The sequence below is a fragment of the Mastacembelus armatus genome, chromosome 5 (genome assembly GCF_900324485.2).
Source record: "Mastacembelus armatus chromosome 5, fMasArm1.2, whole genome shotgun sequence".
Lineage (NCBI taxonomy): Eukaryota > Metazoa > Chordata > Actinopteri > Synbranchiformes > Mastacembelidae > Mastacembelus > Mastacembelus armatus.
In genome coordinates, this window is record NC_046637.1 from 21,135,450 (window position 1) to 21,155,185 (window position 19,736).

The window sequence follows — 19,736 nt, forward strand, 5'->3', positions numbered from 1 at the left end:
GGACTAGTAGAGTTCTGTTTGAATGCCAGGACTGTCACAGAGAAAAGTCAGGAATTCTAACTTATGTGTCAGATACGTTTTAAAGTGACTCACCCCTATCTATGACCATGTGAAAAGGTGACTGAAATGCAACAAATGTTATGATAATAACACTGTTGCCTATAATGACCATATTCAAGTACATTTAGACCAAAATTAGCTTCTAACAGAATATTGGAGGTGCATCCCGAGTCTTACTATCAGCTGTACGGCGCAGTTCTCCTCCTGACCAGTAGGGGCGCTATAGACACACTGAGCATATTCCGTGAAACGTCGGCCATCTGCCGCAGTCAGTTAGCTCCAGCGGGAATGGAAAATGGAGGACTGACCGAAAAAAGAGCGAGGGTATATCATCGGCATTACTAGTGCGTAGGTGGGTAGAATACAATAATCTAAACTTGTAGTAGTGTCGCGTTGATTTATTGTGGGGTGAGTTCGTGTGTTTTTGTTCTTCTGCGAGGGTTGTGGTGCTCCAAGTATCCGATGCAAGGTTGAGCATGATGCTCCTGACGACGGTAGTTGTGGCCGTAACGTTACCAAACTACTAGCTACTATCTAGATGTGCCTAGTCATACAGGCTATCTGGTCAACATTGCGACAGGTCGCGCATGTTTTGGTTTTTATGGTATGTGGATTTTATTTCTTGGGGGTACTTAAATGCTAACAGCTAGCTACAGGTTGAGCTTGCGGGGCGTGCTCGTAGTTGCTAATGGCATTAGCCAGGATTGCTAGCTACAAGTGCACGTTTTGTAACGGGCAGTTCCCCACAAAGACAAAACGATAAACCTCGGGAAAGAAGAGTCGAAACAGCTGAAAGACGCATATTCCTTGCGGTACACAATAAGATGCCAGGTCTGGTCCGCACAGTGATTAAACAGAGTTTGCTGTTGCTTGTTAAGGATAGCTAGATAGTTATTGAAGACGCTGGTTCAGTAACGATAGGTTGCTCTGCGGCCATTATTGGCTCTGTCCGATAACGTTCCTCTGTTACCGCAGTTTGTTATCGTCTGAGTATCTCATTAGTTTGGAGTCTCCATACATTGTTACAGGTTACGTTTGACAGTAAGCTGCACACGATAACGATGTATGAGTGTGTTAGCAGATTACACACTTAACGTTAATCGTGTTGTTATATCATGCGCACCAAGGCCGCGTGCAGCTAACGTTACCGTGTGCGAGCACCAATAGACCTTAGCACGTAACGTTACGAACGCAGCATCGCTGGTAACGTGTCGTAGCCACGAATTTACACACAGCACGTTTCACATTAGGTTGTTTCAATGTGTAACATGCTCTGGTGTTATTGTTAAATTCAATCTTGCGCCCGACCCCCTCCCACCTTTCCCCACCCGTTCACGTGGCACCGAGTCGTGACCACGAGCACGTTGCCAGACAGATCGTGCGTAATCACCTACGTTCAATCTCTGGTGGATTGTTTTTTTTTTGTTTGTTTTGTTTTGTTTTTTTTATTGTGTTCAGGTTTAATAATACCTCAATTGAAAATGATATAGATTCAGTTAGGATATTATAAGACTTACATTATTGTGATCGATCATTAAGTAAGTAATCACTAAGTTTTCTGTGAATTGTCAGCAATTTGCGATTAGTTGGCTCCTTTGCTCTGCACAGCATGCAGTTACCCCACATTTATTTGCGGTTTTCATTCATTTACAGAAAATTTGAGTCACTGTGAAGTTGTTATTGCAGCAGGTCATATCATTCTTAATTTCGCGCTCTCTTTTGTTTGGCGTGTTTTTGTTGATCTTGGAAAGTTCAAACATGCAGTGTGTAATTTTTAGTTTCCACATAGTGAATATGACTTGCTGACCCATTTTTACCCTCTTAATCCTCAGTGTTTCTGTGAGGCATGGTGCACTTTGATCCTAACTTGTTTTCCTCTTACTGGCAGATTATTTAACCTTGTACCAAGACTCATGTGTACTGCTGCAAAGCGTCTGTTTTATTTGAAGAAGCACTCTGTTGTCCATCATCATTGATCTGCAGGTACAGACACAGGCTATTTTCATTATGTGCTCTTAAAATAGACATTGTCTTGCTCTTAATCATTGATTATTAGTTTTAATCCTAATGTTTGAATCATGCATGTTCACAGCATATCAACAGTAAAACATGTGTTTTTATGTTAAAAAAAAAAAAAAAGTTGCTTCCTTGCTACAGGGAAACAATATAAATTGCCATCATCTTATTAGGGACTGTGCAATTTTAAAATCCCAAAGATATAATTTTTTTTGTATTAGATTCACACTAGTTTTACAAATCTGTCCTCACACACCCAGAATGTCCTTGCTGTTTTTTTGATTGGACTGATGGACCCAGATATTTCTGTACCTTCCAGTATATACTGCATGTGCAGTAATTGTCAGGAAGCCACATTGCAAATGCCCATTGAGTATGGGTGTGGCGGACAATGTACACTTTAGCTGTACATTTTAAAGAAATGTTTTGTATTCCTCTCATCATTGCTGATCTTCCCACCCACAATGGTGGTATTATGTGAAAAAGTGATGTCAGTGCATACATTCAACAGAGCTGCCTTTGAATTAAGTTTAGAATGTATTAGTGTATAGTGAAAAGAAGCTTTTACTTTTAATTTTGTGACATTATTTTCTTGCAAAAATAGCAACAAGTATATCTACATGTTTTAGGCTGTGTAGCAGTCTCAGCCCTAGTTAACCAATAAAAACCTGGCAGCCCTCAGTATTTCTCATAATATGAACTGAAACGAGTGACTCATAGTTGGTCTCTTGTGCTCTTCTCTTAACTGTAGACTTTCAGTTTGAAAGTAGTGATTGACTCCATCATCTATGGAGGAGAATGTGAGCCCTGAGCTCTCTCTAGCTCCTAAGCCAGAGCAGAGCCAGGACCCTATGGATAGCTGCTCTCAAGGTACCTTCTCCTTCATTAGTAAGGGGTTGGGGTGTTATAATAAAACTGGGTACAATTGTGGTTACAGGAATTGTTAAATTAAATTGTAGGGTTAGCAAAGGTCATGTCCAAGCAAATAAATCATTCTCAAGTTAGCTTTGGTTTATATGTATGCTTTATCACAAGTCAGTAGTTTGCCACTATTCCCGTGTTTATTATTTGGCCCACAGCATTTTTTTAAATGTCTGTCTGCAGGTGTTGCAGAAGGGGACAGCAAACAGAAAGAACAGTTGCAAACAGATAGCGAGAATGTGGCCAAAGAGACACTAGAGGATCAAGATAAATCAGCCAAGACCAGCAGTGAAGTAAAGAAGACTTGGGGTTTCCGTCGGTCCACTGTCTTAAAGAGAGAAATGCCTGTGGAGGCAGCAACTAACAGTCCTGAAAACCGCTGTCCTGTACGCCGTAGTGGTAGGCAGTCTAAGCGCACTGACAAGCTAGAGGAGTTCCTTTTGACTGCCAAAAGAGGGTCAAGAAAGAGTGCCCCTCCCACTTTGGAAAGTGGAGATCCTCCTTCCCAAACACCAACTGATGTAGAGACTGCCTCAGAGGCTAGTTTTGATGGTAACGCAGACACCAAACCTGTAGAAGACAAGGTGGAGTCACCAGAGAGGAGGACAAGAAGTGGCACAAGGAAGCAGACCCAGCGGAAAACTCGAGGTGGCAGACAGACCAGAGGTGGTGGAGCAACAGTCAAAGATGACGGAAGCTCTGAGAATGAGGAAGACAGCAGAGATGCTGCCAAGAAAGATGAGTTGTATGATAACCATGAAAAGAAAAAAGATGAAAAAAGCTATCCCAATCCTGAGGATGGAGGGAACTCCAGTAAATCACAGCCTCAGCCAGAGCTGGACTGTGAGAAAACAGTCACTGAAGAGAAAGACGAACATGAAGATACAAATGACAAAGTGGACAAGGAGAGTGATGAGGATAGTGCGGACAAGCCTGCAACAATGCTAGTAAAGCGTGGACCAGTAAGAACTTACATCAACAAAAAGAAGGCAGCCAATAAAAATACTGCTGCTGCTAAATCCCCTACTCCTGCCAACAAGAGCGTAACTCCAGTTAAGAGGGAAACAAAACCTAAAGTGGCCCAGACTGCTGGAAAGACTCGTAAGACCCAGAAGCAAGAGGACGATGACGATGACGATGACGATGACGACGATGATGATGAGAATGTCTCTTCGACGTCTTCGTCTTCATCATCTAGCGAGTCTGATGATGGCGGATATGACCCTAATGCACTTTACTGCATCTGTCGCCAGAAACACAACAAAAGGTATCATATTGTGGTCTTGTTAGGTGGTTATTTATAATTATTGCAATGTCTGCTTAAAGTATAAGATATCCTGCTTAATTTTGCACTAAACTTTGTTTTGCAATAGTCCTTTTTCATAGCTGAAGCCATTGTATGGTTTCCAATTTGTTTTGTCAATTTCAGTTAGACTGAAATTAGGAGATAATCTTTTTTTAAGATTATTCTGAGTGTTACACTTTGGAACAGTAGGAGTACAAATGTCTTGTACTTACTAGGTTCATGATCTGCTGTGATCGCTGTGAGGAGTGGTTCCATGGAGACTGCGTGGGCATCACTGAGGCCCGTGGGCGTCTGATGGAGAGAAATGGGGAGGACTATATCTGCCCCAACTGCACAGCAAAGAAAAACCAGGTGGTCAGACCTGCCACGTCTGTCCTCTCTACAAGTACTGAGTTTGGGAAGGCCAAAATTGATGCTGTTCTTCTGACCTCTGCTGTGACCTCCACTGCAACAGTTGAGAAATCTAACACCAGTGGAGGAGACTCAAGTGCATTAGTGGCAGCACCTCCGTCATCTGCGTATAGTGGAACTGAAGAGAAAGCGGCAGAGGACCTGGGCATTAAAGGCAGAATAGAGAAAGCTACTAATCCAACTGGAAAAAAGAAGATAAAGATATTTCAGCCGGTAGGTCCTTAAGAATGATCTCAGTCATTAAAGTGTTGATTTACATGTTGTTTTGTTGTCCAGTGCTTCATAGTGCACATCACGTGATGTCCTGTCAATCAAATTTACTATAGTGCCATAGTAGGAAGGGAAAAAAAAAAGCATATTTTGTTGTATGGCAGCTGTTTGAAATAACGTAATTCAAATTACCCATAGTGCCTGTCAAATGGATTAAATCCATAACTGCCACTGTGAAGGTGTTCGAGTCCCCTTGGGTGGTGTACATGTTTCAGAGAATGCATATTAAGACCCACAGAAGTAGAGGCCAGTAGCTCCAGAGCTTGTGTTTTTTACATTTCATAAAATATTTTATGTAGACAAATGAAAGCAACATATAAAGCTACCACTGCTGCTATATGCATTTGTTCAAGTCAGTGTTGCTTTCTCAGAGTATTCACTGTGAATTACAGAACTGTGATGTCAAAAGCAAAATTTAAAATATTACTCAACATTAGCTGTTTTTTTTTTTTTTTTTTTATATTGTGGATTGAATTGAAGCAGGCAACACAGCAGCCAGCTGAACCAAAAGCAGATCAGAAGGCGGCACCCACAGCAGAGCAAAAAGCACTAGCAGACACAGATCAGAAAGTGGCATCGAATGTGGAGGTGCAGACAACGGCAGTAGTGGAGATACCAGCAGAGAACATGGGGCAGAATGCTGAGGAGTCGTCCCTTCCAAAATGTATTGGGCCTGGCTGCGATAATAATGCCCAGCCAGACTCTGTGTACTGTGGAAACGACTGTATCCTGAGACATGCTGCTGCAGCCATGAAGTCCATCACTGATGTTAAAGAGCCCAAGCAAAAGGACAAGGCCAAGGCACAGAAAACCAAGTCTACACCCAAGGTAACTCGGACCACCTGAAATGATGGCAATTCTCTGTCCTTACAGCAGGTCAAGCCTTAGACCTAGTGAGAAAAGTTGTTCAGGGTAGCTGACAAAGCTGTAATTTTTAATGTCAGTAATAGTAATGGAAAGCACATTTTTATAGATTATGTATGACTGTCAAACAAGCTGCAGCATAGTTGAACAGATATTAGACATTTGAGTCCATGTCTTTAAAACATTTGAGAAATAATCTCATAATATGCTTTGTGTTGTTGTTTGCTAAGATCATTAACAGGTTTTTATTTATACATGCCTAAACAGCTTGCCTCACTGTCTATAGAGAAACACACACCACACACCCTTGTGCATTCATCATTTAGACATAAAATGGGTCCATGTTATTACAGTCCTATTTGGATTTGAAAAGCCAATATTTTATTTTAAATGATGTATCCGCAGTGTCACCTTTTCTTGCTGTGGATGCTCTTTGACATTTTAAAAATGTCACAAGAGGTCATATCTTGGCCTTTTTTTAAAAAATGGTTTTGAAAGCTTTGTTAGTCTAAAAACTATTTAGAACCTGAGGTAATTTAAAAAATGGTAACTGGCTGCTGCTACTTTCTGATGTCAGAATATTTTGATTGAAGTGTCTGCCTCAGTAAGCAAATTGGTGGGTTGTTTTTGCAATACAAAACTGGCTCGCATTTATTGGACCAGATCCCACGCTCAAGCACCGGAGCTCATTCATTTCAGATTTCTGGGGTTGAAATCAAAACCAGCAAATGACCTGTCAGCTGTTGACCAGTCAGCAACTGGAACAGTGGAGTCATCCTTCCCACTGGCTCATGATGTGGAGAAAAGCACTGCACGCACATTAAACTGACAAGTATTTCAACATGCGAAGCAATATGTTAAGACACCTTGAGTCGCTGTCTTTAGATTTCATTACCTGTGATACTGTAGTCTCTTGCAGCTCAATAGGACTGTTGATGGTAAAGGTGTGGTGATTATTGGAGAGAATAGTAATAAGTCGTTTCTAGTGCACCCCAATGATTGCAGATGTTAAGCCTGTTTTTATTTACCTACACAAATATCTAAATAAACATGGCTTTTATTACTTCATCGAACAGACGCTGATATTATTGTTAGGTCAGCTACATTTCTGATGCCCTGTAACATTACAGAGAGGAATAGACTTGGAAATAACGGCCTTTTTTAAATAACTCTACAGTATTCTTTTTTTTTTCCAGGTTTTATGTTTTGTGTAGATACTTTTTTTTTTTTTTTTGGCTTATGTTCTGTATCTTTTAGTTACCCTACTATTAATAGAATTTTGCATCTGAAGCAATGAAAGCGCATAAGCTTCCCCACAACAGTTAATAGTTCCAGTCTTCTGTGCTTTGTTGCTGTTAGATGTGACTGGTAGTGAGAATACAATGGTGTATGCCTAGACAATATGTTATCAAATTTAATAATTTCAAGTGAAGTGATATGCATGTTCAGGGAAACTTCATAGGGTTAAACTTGAACTACTACTTGATGAAAGCCAATGTTGAATGTAATGTATAATGCCCAGTCCTACAGGACTGAAATGAAGAATTTAGCTCACTAGACCACATGAATAAAATATACCTGTCGAGACCATTTTAATACAGTGTAAATTTTTACAGGTTTACAGAAGTTGAACTGCTATCTGATACAATAGAAAAATGAAAGTCTCCTAATCAAAGTCCTAGAGAGACTTTTTCATACAGAGAGAGAAAGTGGGCAGACCAAACAGTGTGAAAGTGAATGATTTTGGGCAAATTTCAAAGAGAATCCTGTGTACAAAAAAAGTATTTAAAAAGCCAACATAGCTGTTGTCTAACATGCCAGTTTTCACTGTAATGGTAATCATGCAGTGCTCACTGAGTGGTGTTAAAGGTCCTGAATTTGTGTTTCTTCTTGTTCACTCAGAGGAGCGCTGCTGGTGGGAAGAAGATTCAGAAGAGTCGAGAGGAGTCAGATAGTGAGGAAGACTGCAGCCCTGACCCAGATGAGGATGATGAAGATGAGCATGCTGAGGAACAACCACCCCCACCGGCCACAGCGTCCTGGTCCAGCGACCATAATTACATTGCAGTAACACCAGAAAAGACTACATCCATATCACCAACAGTGTTAAACAAAAAGTGTATGTATCTCTTTGAAGGTCTTGGGCATTGTTGTTTTTCCATTATAAATGTGGTTCCTGTCATGCTAACATCTTTTAGAAATGAGCCATACATTTGGGGGAGAACATGAACTCATCTGTGACTTTAATGCCTTGCGAGCATATGTCAGTTTAATCACTGTAAAGGTTTTGTTACTCAATGAAGTGTTGGCAGCTGCAGAAAAGGTAAGTACCATTTGTTTTGTTTTTTTTTGCTTTGGTAAGTATTTAATAATCCAAAACAAATTTATTTGGAAAGGGCACACATTTTATTAGTCAAAGTGGTATGCTACTCAGCCTGTGAAAATAGTTGTCATGCTCTGTGGCTCTGGAGCAGTCAAGAAAACTGACTGTCTGGGTTATCTCAGTTTGGCCTTGGAAACTTTGATTTCTTAACAGCATTACCTAGTAGAGGCAGTACTTCGACAGATGTAGCCATTAACCAAACAGCATCTAACAACAAATGATGCTGATGGTGCATTATGGGAATTGTAGGATCTGGGTTTTTTTTTTTTTTGGACCTTGACCCACACTTTGGACTAAAAGCCAGGATGGCTCACCCTCTGCTTCATTGATGTTGTCTGTGAGATCTCTGAGTCCTACAGCTTTGTGGAAGTGCTACACTAAATGGCTGGACTACCCCTTTTGAAAATGTCAGTGCTAGAATGCAGGGCAGTAGATCAAAGCCTATAAAGGAGTGTGGTAAAGAGCAAAGTAGAGCAATAATCTCACACTCTAGCAGAAGATTATGATTTTTCAAATGTGTGGAATTGATGAATGTAACTGTTTGGAGCATAATTTCATATTACCTGCTTTATTTGCCTCTACAAGTCTCTTCACATCTGGGTTCATCACCTCAGCCATTGGTCCCAAACATGGTCCCTCCCTCCCTTTTTGTAGCAGGTAGGTGTCTCAGTGACCCCCATATTAATGAGGACTGATGAAGCAAATATAGCTCATATTGAGCTGATCATATGAGCTGTTAAGCACAACTGTATTTTTTACCCTTAATTTTGTGGGTAACAGTTTTTTTCCAAGTTTTTGATTCATACTGAATATGATGCATCACTTCTCGTGGGAAACTGGCTTTAAAATAAAAAGTGATATAACAGTTTTTTGGATGCCTCGATTGATTATGTGAGCAGTGTTGGCTTGCTGTAGGATATCCTGACCAGTTCAGCTTAAACAAGCATGTACAGCTGATTAATTACACACTATGGAGCCATGACACTTGAGCCCCATATGGTGAACAGCCAGAAAAAAAGCCTCTGCTGACCTCTGTCCACTGCACTGTGACAGACCAGGCCACCTGGAGATACTGCAGTGAAGTTCAGGAAAGCCGCAGAAGAAGATGGAAGTTGAAGACCAGGGCCAAGAGCAGAGATTCAGAAGCGGGAGACTTTAAAGTTTTTCACACACATTTTTCATCTGATGAGATTTAATATATGTTTATTGGAACATTTTTTTAAAAAAATGAAATGTGGACATTTTCTGTTTCACCCATCTTTTCATTAATGGCTATGCTGTAAGGATACTCATTTATAGGATAGTCTACTTGTTTTGTACATTCAGTTTAGGTGATCAACATTAGTGATTGTGAGAGTAATGAAAAATATGGATCATTGACTTGCTTTTCAGTAGCCTCGATTTTGCAGCTGTCTTGCTTAGTGTAACAATTAGAAAATGGTAGTTTTTGATTGCTTTGAGTTTTAATACTCCTGCTCTATTCATAGTGTTTTATACATTTTAGTCAGTGCATAGTCGTGTGTTGAAATCAGGTTAATATTTAAACTCTGGCAGCATTAAGATATATCTTGGTCATAAGTAAAGCAATATCTGCAGAAGAGTTTGAAGAAAGGTTTGACCTGTAGTAAGTACACTGACGGTGGTTTTGGTGTAAACTTGGTTTTTAATACTCATTTTATATGAATGTTGATGGCTTTGGTTATATGTGTTGTTCATCTTTCCTGCATTTTTTTTTTTTTTTTTCCAAATCACAGCCATTATCAAGCCATCTGGGGTCTAGTTGCTTTAAGGTTAGAGGTCATAACTATCAGCTGGTGATACTGTTTAAGGTGGATTTGTGGTATGAACACATTTATGGATTTAAAGTTTTAGTAGGAGTAGATCATTTTAACAATTTCATATTACACTGAGTTTGAGTGTGTGAGTTTTACTCAGGTTCTGTGTAAGCGGTGTTATGGACAGTGTTGTCTTAATAGACAGTGGCACAGGTGAGATTAACAGTTTAGCCCAAGATGTTGCTTATCTTATGTTGCAAGTGTGTGAACCTGGTATATATAGTCCTTTATATTTAGTAATTGTCGATTGTATGTTTTTGTCCCTGAATAGATATTTGACTACTGAGGGTCGAGGTGTCGTCACTTACTTTCCTTAAGGGTCAAGGTCACCAGTTGATGTCTGGAAGGAATTCCTTTAAAATACACCTGCATTACCGAAACAATGTATTGACTAATCACTGGTACAAATAAAGAGGGACGATTTATCTGCCCATTTGTTAGATTTGTGTTTTTTGAAGTGTGTGCACACAATTATCTAAATGTTATTTCAGGGTTAGTTATTAGAGAGCTTCATTATTTAATCCTTGTTTTACTTTGTGTGATTTGAATTCTTTCAACAGTGGACTGGGTTACTGTCATGACAAAATAACATGGCTCTTTTTCAGTTATAGATTTGTGTTCTCTGAATTATACATGCAAATGGATGATGTGTACAGTATTAGTAAACTTCTGTTCCACTACATATCACACTTACTTTAAATAAGGGCATATTTTAAAACATTTCAAACTTTTTAAAACTGAACATTTCTTTTTCTTGACTTTCAGCTCCCCCCAAAGAAGAGAAGAAGAGTGAGAAGGAACAGAAAGAGAAGGAACCGGCTCCAGCTCCCGAGAAACCTTCCCCAGTGTCAGCAACACCAATCAAAGGAAACAAGAAGTCCTCGACCACTAAAGCAGCCAAGTCTTCCCCAAAAGGCAAGAAGTCTTCTCTTCATACCAATAGCTCAAAGGTGTCCAAGAAACCTGTGGTACCTCCAACTAAAACTGCAACAAAGTCCAAGAAACCAGGTCCACCACCTGCCCTGTCTCCCTTCCCTCCTGGTCCAATCCATGTGACGGGAGCACTGAGAGTCACCAAGTCAAACTTCACCATTCCTAAGAAGCAGCCACAGCAAAAGGACTCCCCATCCCACAGCCAGTCCTCCTCGTCCCCCAGAGTCCCATCTACTCCAGTTTCTTCATCGCCCTCCAGCCACTCCTCATCCTCCAGATCCTCACATCCATCAGCTTCAGCGCCACCTATGCCGCCTCCACCCAATAACCAAATGAGACAGAACATCCGCCGCTCACTCACAGACATCCTCTATAAGCGGTGAGTGTCCCATACAGCCCAGTTCAGAATACCTTTATTATTTCTAACATAAAAAGCTTCTTTGCCTAAACAAACTATATTTTGTGTTCTTTACCACCAGGGTCAGTGATAGTGATGATCTGAAAATGAGTGAGAGTGAGGTGGGAAGGCTGGCAGTTGCAATTGAGAAGGAAATGTTCAACCTCTGCCTTAGCACTGACAGCAAGTACAAGAACAAATACAGGTCACTGATGTTCAACCTCAAGGATCCTAAAAACAAAGTGAGTCAACATATTGATGCTTGCCTATATGTTTACATTGAAATACAAATTGACTTTTTTTGTTGCTCAGAGTTTAGTGTATTTGAAAGTGTTGCCTGCAGTCTAAAAGAGTTTGCTTGTGTGTTTGTCTCAGGGACTGTTCTACAGGGTGATAGGTGGTGAGGTTAGTCCCTTTAGACTGGTGAGACTAAGCGCTGAGGAGTTGCTTTCTAAAGAGATATCTGAGTGGAGGAAGCCTGAATCTTCTGAGGTAAATGTTACTGACATATATCAATTTTGTGTCAATAACAGGTAGAGGTTTAAAGGGCTCTGTACTTGGCATCCACGATACAATAGTTTTACTATTCTCTGCATAAAATTGCAACACATTGGCTGTCTACTGCAGGCCCAGTCTTCTGTTACAAGAACCCATTCAGGACCATCCAGATTAGGCAACAGACATGACTCTGGCTCTCAAAGCATGGATATGGAGGATGCTCCGCCAACATCTGATGCAGATGTATGTATCTCTGCCACCACTTCTTCTACTCGCATGGCTTCTGCTGCAGTAAGTTGTAGCATGCTCTTCTACACAATCTTTCATGCTTTTTTCACCTTTGCATGAGGTGCTTTGTGTACAAATTGTAAATGAATTAGCCAAGATATTACAAGATATCAGTTATCTTGCCAACTTCCCTGTTCAATACAATTTCTTCTTTTTGATTCTTTGTCTTACTTAATCACTGCTTGGCACTACACCTACTTGGATCAAAATAATCAGGTGTTCTAGGTGTTATGTGAGAGATTATCATCTGTTCTACTTTATTTAAGACTTGACTTGAGACCCATTTTTATGTCCTCAGGAACAAGATGAGTCTGGCTCCACTCCTTCAGTTCAGTCCTCTGCTGCTGAGGGGAACAGTGGCAGCAACATGCCAGACATATTCAGTAGCATGCTCAAAGACACCACTTCAGAACACAGGACTCACCTATTTGACCTTAACTGTAAAATATGCACAGGTAATTGAGAGGCTGACATGAAGTTACAGGGTAAATAATCCATTTAGTGAATTAATCACATTTTTTTTTAATTTTGCCCTCTAGGTCAGAAAACAGAAGATGAGCCAGCAGCTAAGAAAGCCAAATTGACCAAGAAGCCTGACAGTAAGCCACCCAGACAAGAGCTACATGCATCAAGATCAGGGGATACTTCTCCCATTGGCCAGCCACAGGTACCCATGGCCTACCCGCACCAAGACCCCTTAGTTTATCAAAACCCCACCACTCCATTGTATCAGTCCAACATGGAGCTAGCTGTTTCTGAATCACAGCCGCAGCTTTACCAAGAGGACGTCAGCATGCTGGCACCTCCAGCCCAGGCCCCCGCACCGGTTGCCCCCACTGTTTCCTCTGTGAGCATCACTCGAAGAGACCCACGCATGGCCAGGCACAGTTCCGGTGTGAATGTCACCTATACTGGTCCAGAAAAGCCCACCAACAGCGCAGCGGAACCACTCTCAACTCCTGCTAGTGCTCCAGTGGAGGTTGGAGCTAAGGTGCCACTCCCAATGCCCCCAGCTCCACCAGCTACTGTGGCTGTCTCCAAGTCAGCTAAAGCAAGGTGCTTAATATTTGTGTATTGGAAATATGTTTTATATGCTATATTCCACTTAAAACATGATGTTGCAGGCGTTGCTAGAGTAGAGTATGATGAGGCAATATCATTGATATATTTAAGAAAAACCTTGTATATGATACAACTGTGTAGAGGCTTGAGACATTTCTCTAATAGGAAGATGGTTTTGGTTTTACAGTACATCAGAGCCAGTTCTTGAGGGTGAGACTGCAATCTTCCTTCATGGTCAAGAGAAGATTTGGAAAGGATTTATCAATATGCAAACAGTGGCTAAGTTTGTGACCAAGGCCTACCTGGTCTCAGGATCCTTTGAGCACCTGAAAGAGGTTAGTAATTATGAATTATAGAAGAAATATTTCTAATTCATAAATGAATGCAAACATTTTGGGTGTGCATAATAGCAAAAATATTCAAAGTTGTGTCAATGTTGTGCAGGATTTGCCCGACACCATTCATATTGGAGGACGGATATCTCCAAGCACAGTGTGGGATTATGTCGGGAAGCTCAAAACTTCGCTCTCCAAGGTTTGTTTGCACGACGGCTAGCAGTGCTTATCATTTTAATTGTAAAGACCATGAAATACTTACATAGCGGCTTTTGCTCTCTTTTAAATCTGTGGTCACAGGAGCTGTGTCTGATTCGTTTCCACCCAGCCACAGAGGAAGAGGAGGTGGCATATGTGTCTCTCTTCTCTTATTTTAGCAGTAGGAAACGATTCGGTGTGGTGGCTAACAACAACCGCCGCATCAAAGACCTCTATCTCATCCCACTGGGCTCGAAGGACCCATTACCCTCCAAACTTTTACCGTTTGATGGGCCAGGTAAGCATTTTAAAGGCATACACAAATATACCATTGTGTTTACCTGTATGTATTTGTATTTAATGTTTTCCTGTTCTGTTGTGTTTCTTTGTCTTCATACATGTGGTGAGTATACTGAGTTGTTGGACTCAGGTTGAAATGAGAGCTGTTTCATTCATAGGTTTGTACTGTAGGGGGCACTCACATTCCTTGTTGAGCCTCCCCTGGAAAACACATATGTGCATGTAATAGTTACTGTGTTCTCTCCTGTGTATCTGACTCTGTATCAAACATTTCTAATAAAGGAAGTTTGCATCGCAGGTTGGTGCCATTTGAGTCCAGTCTCAGCCTGTTGTTTCTTAAGACTTGGCTCGATATAAACAGAACTCAAAATATGTGTAATCAATAAACTTCTATGAGATAACTTGTCAGTTACTTTACATTATGCTATTCATATGATAACATGCTGCACTGCTGGAATTAATCCATAGTATCAATAATATTCTTCAACATCTTCCTGACTGGAGAAACCATACTTTACCTAAACAACCCGTGATTGCACATCATTGACAACAGTACAACCTGGCAATTACAGCTGTGGTAAGAGAAAATGCTGTCCATGTCAGTGTCTCGAACATGAGTACACCAACTACTGACTAGTGTGCCTCAGAAAAGAATATTATACGATGTTTCTCTTTAATTGCTTCAGTGGTTTCAGAAAAATTAAATTATACTTCTTCTGTTTGTCAGATGTTTCTGTGAACAGGCACCAGCCCAAATCAAATTTGAATAGGAACTCATTATGGATCTGACTCTGGATCAGCCATAACAATATTATATTTTACCATCTGGTGCAGTCTTACTTGGAGTCTTGTTTTGCCAACTTATTGGTGCAGTCAGTAGATGATTTGGAGTGATTTTACTTTTAGTTAGTGTTGTGGTTTTATCTGTTAGAAACACTTTAATCACAAGCACCACAGGTACAAAAGATAGCACATCTGCAGCTGGTGCTTTTCTATTTTATATAAATGGCAGCATATTTTATATCTGTATAGATTCTCAAAAATATAGACAAGGAAACTTATTGTATTACTCTCTTATTGTATGGTATAAAAGATTTATTTGTTACCTGTTCTTACTGTATGTATTGTGGAACATGTTTGAAAGTTCTCATTTCATCTGGTGTCAGCTATACTCACGCCTCAGTTGCTACTTGTTTTAGCAGTTGTATGAACAAAGAATGGGTCTATTCTGTGAAATTGCATGTCTTTGTTTTTTGTTGTTCTCTAAAATTCTTGTTGTCAATCTTGTAGGGCTCGAACCAGCTCGTCCCAACCTCCTCTTGGGGCTGCTGATCTGCCAGAAAGACAGAAAACGGGCTGGTGCTCCATTAGAACCTGAGGAGAAAAGATCCAAGATTGTTGCTGATGACACTGGCCTTCCAAAGCCATCTCCTTCAGTCAGAGCAGAAAGAAGCTCACGGCAGAGTCTGGAAATCCCTTTTAGCACAACTCCTCCAGGATCACCCCCGTCCAGCTCATCTGAGACTTCAAGTAGCACTGTGACAGCCTCCTCAGTCCTTACATTTTTGTCCACTGTCCGAGCTCCAGCCACAACCACTACCACTGGCAAGGACTCCCCATCTTCAACTAGCTCTGTTGCTTCCTCTGCAGCAGCTGCCACTCCTCTTCAGACCATCCTTAAAACACTTTTTGGTAAGAAAAAGCATGACTCTGAAGCTTCTAACTCCCCACCTGATCAGGGTGGGGAACTCTCCATCCCGTCCACTACGATGCTAGACCCCATTGTGCAGCAGTTTGCACAGATTTCGAAAGAGAAACCGGTGGAGGAGGATGAAGATGACCGACCATATGACCCAGAAGAAGAGTATGACCCCAGCAGGGGCTACAGTGCGCCTAAGAAGCCTGTTGAGGTAGTAAGCAAACCTGAGGTTGCCGAGCAACCTGAGGTGAGTGAAGCTGATGATGTGGCATATGACCCAGAGGATGACTCCATCTTTGAAGAGGTCAAAACTTCTGTACCAGGTCAAGCCAAGACTACAACAGAATGTGTTACTGATCCAGAAAAGATACAAGAGGGCCTTAAGCAGGGAGAACAGCATATTTCAACAACAGGGACACCTGGTGCCACACTGACAATTGCAGACACACTCTTAAATCAGCCTACCAAATCCCTTTTGGCCAGTAGTCAGCTACTGCAGCTTGGCAAAAAGGTTGAAGAACTAGTGAAGTCTTCATCAGTTGCTCCCTTAATCAACCAGAAGAGAGATCCCAGACAGAGCAGAGATCCTCGCCAGGCTGTGGCCAGCAAGAACCTGACTGATGACTCCAAGGAGAAAGAGGAGCCTTCTGATCTGTTTGCAGATTCTACCCCTCCTGCACAGTCTGTGGTTCAGGAAACACAGCTGCCTAATGTAGCGGAACTCCCAGACATCTCACAAGCCCCAGAGGCATCACTGCCTCAAGAAGAGGCAAAAAGCGATGAGCTACCTTTCATGGAGTATGACAAGGCTGAGGTGTCAATTCCTTTATTAGGAGAGGAGGTAGAACCTGATATGGAGGTCAGCTACATGGATCAGAAAGAAGTGAAAACTGAGGAAGCTGAGCCTATCAAGATGGAAACCGAGATGGACAAATATAGTATCTGGCCAAATGCTGCCAGTATTTTAAAAGCTGGTGAAGATTCAGAGTATGAAGAGAATAGCAGAGATGCACCAACTACAAGCTATTATGAATCTGAAAACACCTCCACAATAACTTCCACAATCCCAGTACTCACTCAGAGCACAACAATGGTTGACACTCCCCATCACATGCAACATCACATGTCGGCACCAGGTTTTGAGAGCAACTACAGACCTCCAGCTGACATTCCCCCACCGTCTAACTTCCCCCCGCCCCATCCAATGCAGGAACAAAATCTGATTATGAGGCCTCCGCCAATGTCTATGCCACCACCTGTGCAAGGTCTTCCTCCATTGTCAGGGCCACCCCCTACACAGGGACCCCCTCCACCTATTCATGTTCCTCCCCCTGTACGTGGTCCTCCCCCCATGCAAGGTGACAGCAGTCAGCAATATGGCCCACCTCCAGCTGCTTACCCTCCCTATCAGAACCAATGGCCAGGCTCGCAACAGCAGCCGCAGCAGCAGCATCATCTTCCTGGACCACCTCCTCAGAATATTATACCGCCCAGAGGACCACCACCTCCACCGCTACCGTTTTCTCCGATGGCCCAGAGAGGCCCTCCTCCTCAAATGTTTGATCCCTCAATTCCCCCACAGCATATAGGACAACAGGTCCCCCCTCCAGGCCTTCCACCCCCTCCTGCTTTTAATGGTCCGAACAGCTTACCTCCACCACGATTCACTGGTCCTCCACCACCTTTTAATTTCCCTGCAAACAGAGGTCCTCCTCCATCTTTCACAGGGCCACCTCCTGGTCACTTTGATAACAGGCTTCCTCCTCCATCCCACTTCCCAGGACCTAGGGGTCCCCCACCATCTCAGTACGGTGACCATGTGGCCCAACCACTAATAGTAGATCAACCTCGAGGCCATGTGGAGCAGTATAACAAAGACACTCCTAATTCTTTCAAGCTAAATATGGATCAGAATCCAAACTCTGTTCATATTTTTAAAGACAATCAAGGTCCCTCACCAGGTCCAGTATACAGGGGACCTCCACCTAACCAGTACGAGGACAGGAGAGGCCCACCTTCCAGTGTCGAGGCAAGTGGGCAGCACTTCAGTCCACATAATCAGTATGGGAGCTCCAGACCACAGTCCTCACCACCACATCGAGGATCTTTTGATGAGCCCCGAGGTCTTCCATCTCAGGACAGCAGACCCCACCCATCTCAGCCTTTTGCGGGATCAGAGCGGTACCGTTTTGATAGGCACTCAGATGAGGCTAGACCTGTTCGCCACAGTGGGCCCCTGCTGCCAACTCCTCCAGAGGCTCCGATGGGTCCTCCAAGTCGCATGGGAGGCCTCAGCCCAGACCTGCTCAGGGATGACCTCTGGCGGCGCCGCTCTCCTGAAATTAGGAGGAGAAGTAGCACCACCCGAGAGGACTCAGAAGCTCGCAGCGGAGATCGCTTCAGTCGCTTTGAAGGATTGCACAGAGATTCTGCTCCTGGTTCCCTGCAACCTTCTGAGGAGAAACAGAGGGAGTTGTCCGAGGATCGCAGGAGAGAAAGAGAACGGGAAGTTCCCAACCCCACCAGGCCATCATGGGAAAGAGGGCAGGGGAAGCACTGGAGCCGAGAGCGAGAGTGGGACAGAGGCAGAGAAAGGGAACGGGATAGAGAACGTAGCAGGGAAAGAGAGCGCAGCAAAGGGAGGGAGGGTGAGAGGCACAGGGACACCGAAAGCGACCGACATAAGGATCAAGAGACAGACAAGAGGAGAGACCGGGAGAGAGACAGGGAAAAAGACAGAGGCAGGGAAAGAGATTCGGATAGGAGGGACTATGACCGTGACAGAGCAAGGAACCGTGACCGACCCGACCGCGAACGAGACAGGAGACGGGACAGATCCAGAAGCAGAGAACGTGACCGTGGGAAAGACCGGGGCAGGGACAAGGAGAGGGAGAGGGAAAGGGAGAAGGAGAAGGAGAAGGAGAGGGACAGAGACAGGGAGAGGGAGAGAGACAGAGACAGGGACAGAGACAGAGATAGGGAGAGGGACAGGGAGAAGGATAGAGAGAAGGACAGGGACAGGGATAGAGAGAAGGACAGGGACAGAGAGAAGGACAGGGATAGAGAGAAGGACAGGGATAAAGAGAAGGAAAGGGACAGGGACAGAGAGAAGGAAAGGGACAGGGACAGGGAGAAGGACAGGGAGAAGGACAGGGACAGGGAAAGAGACCGGGACAAAGACAGAGATCGTCGGGACAGAAGTAAAAGCCGAGAAAAGAGAGAAGAGAAAAAGGACAGTAAACATGACACACCCAAGGAGAGTGATAGAACTGCAGAAAAAGACAGAAGCACGTCCTAGTCTCCGTTTCATGGACACTGTATTATGCCTCTGAGAGACTCTTAAATCTTCTGGCAGTTGGAATCCTAACTATAAATGTGGATGAGCAGTATTTTGTTAATTTTTGAGCTGTGTTCCTACTAGAGAAAACATTTGGCAATATTTGTATTCCTTGTCACTTAAAGGTTTCAGAGCTTATCACCTTTGGAAAAACAAAAAACCTGAAGGCCATCTAAGTTGCTTGTGTACAATGTGTATTAAGTAGGCCACTGTGTTCTATTACATGTACCCTTCTCCTGTCATAGCATTGTTTTAAAAAAACAATAATGTAACAAAGTAACACACCATTTGTAAATATGAATGTATCTGTGTATATACTGATGTTTTTAATCATACTTTTCTAAGTAGAGAAAATAAAAGCCATATATCTCAGATAGATAATGTGAAAGGTAACACTGTTGACACACAATTGTGTGCTTGTATGTCCAGCAGCTTTGATTTAAAAGCCTCCAACTATCTACAGTATACCCCCCATCATTGTTTTGTTAATGAAATGTCCTGAGTTTGTTTTCAGCTCAACTAATTAAAACTGTTTGATGACATTTGTGTTTATCTTGCTCTTATATACACTTTTTTTTCTGTAGGTTACAATGAACTAAGAAATGGTTTCACAGTAGTTTGAG

The 19,736-nt window shown here is 42.5% G+C and overlaps 1 protein-coding gene across 12 annotated transcripts; it reads left to right on the forward strand.

Moving 5' to 3' along the window:
- The first annotated feature begins 271 nt into the window (after positions 1-271).
- On the forward strand, positions 272-19,655 carry LOC113130211 (death-inducer obliterator 1-like). 12 transcript variants are annotated; one of them, XM_026306623.1, is made up of 18 exons: positions 272-412; positions 1,949-2,043; positions 2,828-2,946; positions 3,181-4,264; positions 4,519-4,927; positions 5,465-5,812; positions 7,751-7,967; positions 8,817-8,888; positions 10,832-11,378; positions 11,479-11,638; positions 11,772-11,888; positions 12,024-12,185; positions 12,481-12,637; positions 12,722-13,238; positions 13,432-13,579; positions 13,689-13,778; positions 13,880-14,075; positions 15,368-19,655. In XM_026306623.1, the coding sequence occupies exons 3-18, from the start codon at positions 2,865-2,867 to the stop codon at positions 19,072-19,074; spliced, it is 8,013 nt and encodes a 2,670-aa protein (XP_026162408.1). In that variant the 5' UTR covers positions 272-412; positions 1,949-2,043; positions 2,828-2,864; the 3' UTR covers positions 19,075-19,655. The 12 variants fall into 12 exon arrangements, with proteins under 12 accessions (XP_026162408.1, XP_026162412.1, XP_026162411.1 ...); XM_026306627.1 differs by having other exon boundaries at positions 12,024-12,137; XM_026306626.1 differs by having other exon boundaries at positions 5,468-5,812.
- The last annotated feature ends 81 nt before the right edge of the window (positions 19,656-19,736 follow it).

Coding starts and splice junctions, on each gene's coding strand:
- LOC113130211 (XM_026306623.1), top strand. CDS start 2,865: ATGGAGGAGAATGTGAGCCCTGAGCTCTCTCTAGCTCCTAAGCCAGAG. Junction 5,813..7,750: donor AAACCAAGTCTACACCCAAG/GTAACTCGGACC, acceptor TTGTTCACTCAG/AGGAGCGCTGCTGGTGGGAA. Junction 8,889..10,831: donor TCCCTCCCTTTTTGTAGCAG/GTAGGTGTCTCA, acceptor CTTGACTTTCAG/CTCCCCCCAAAGAAGAGAAG.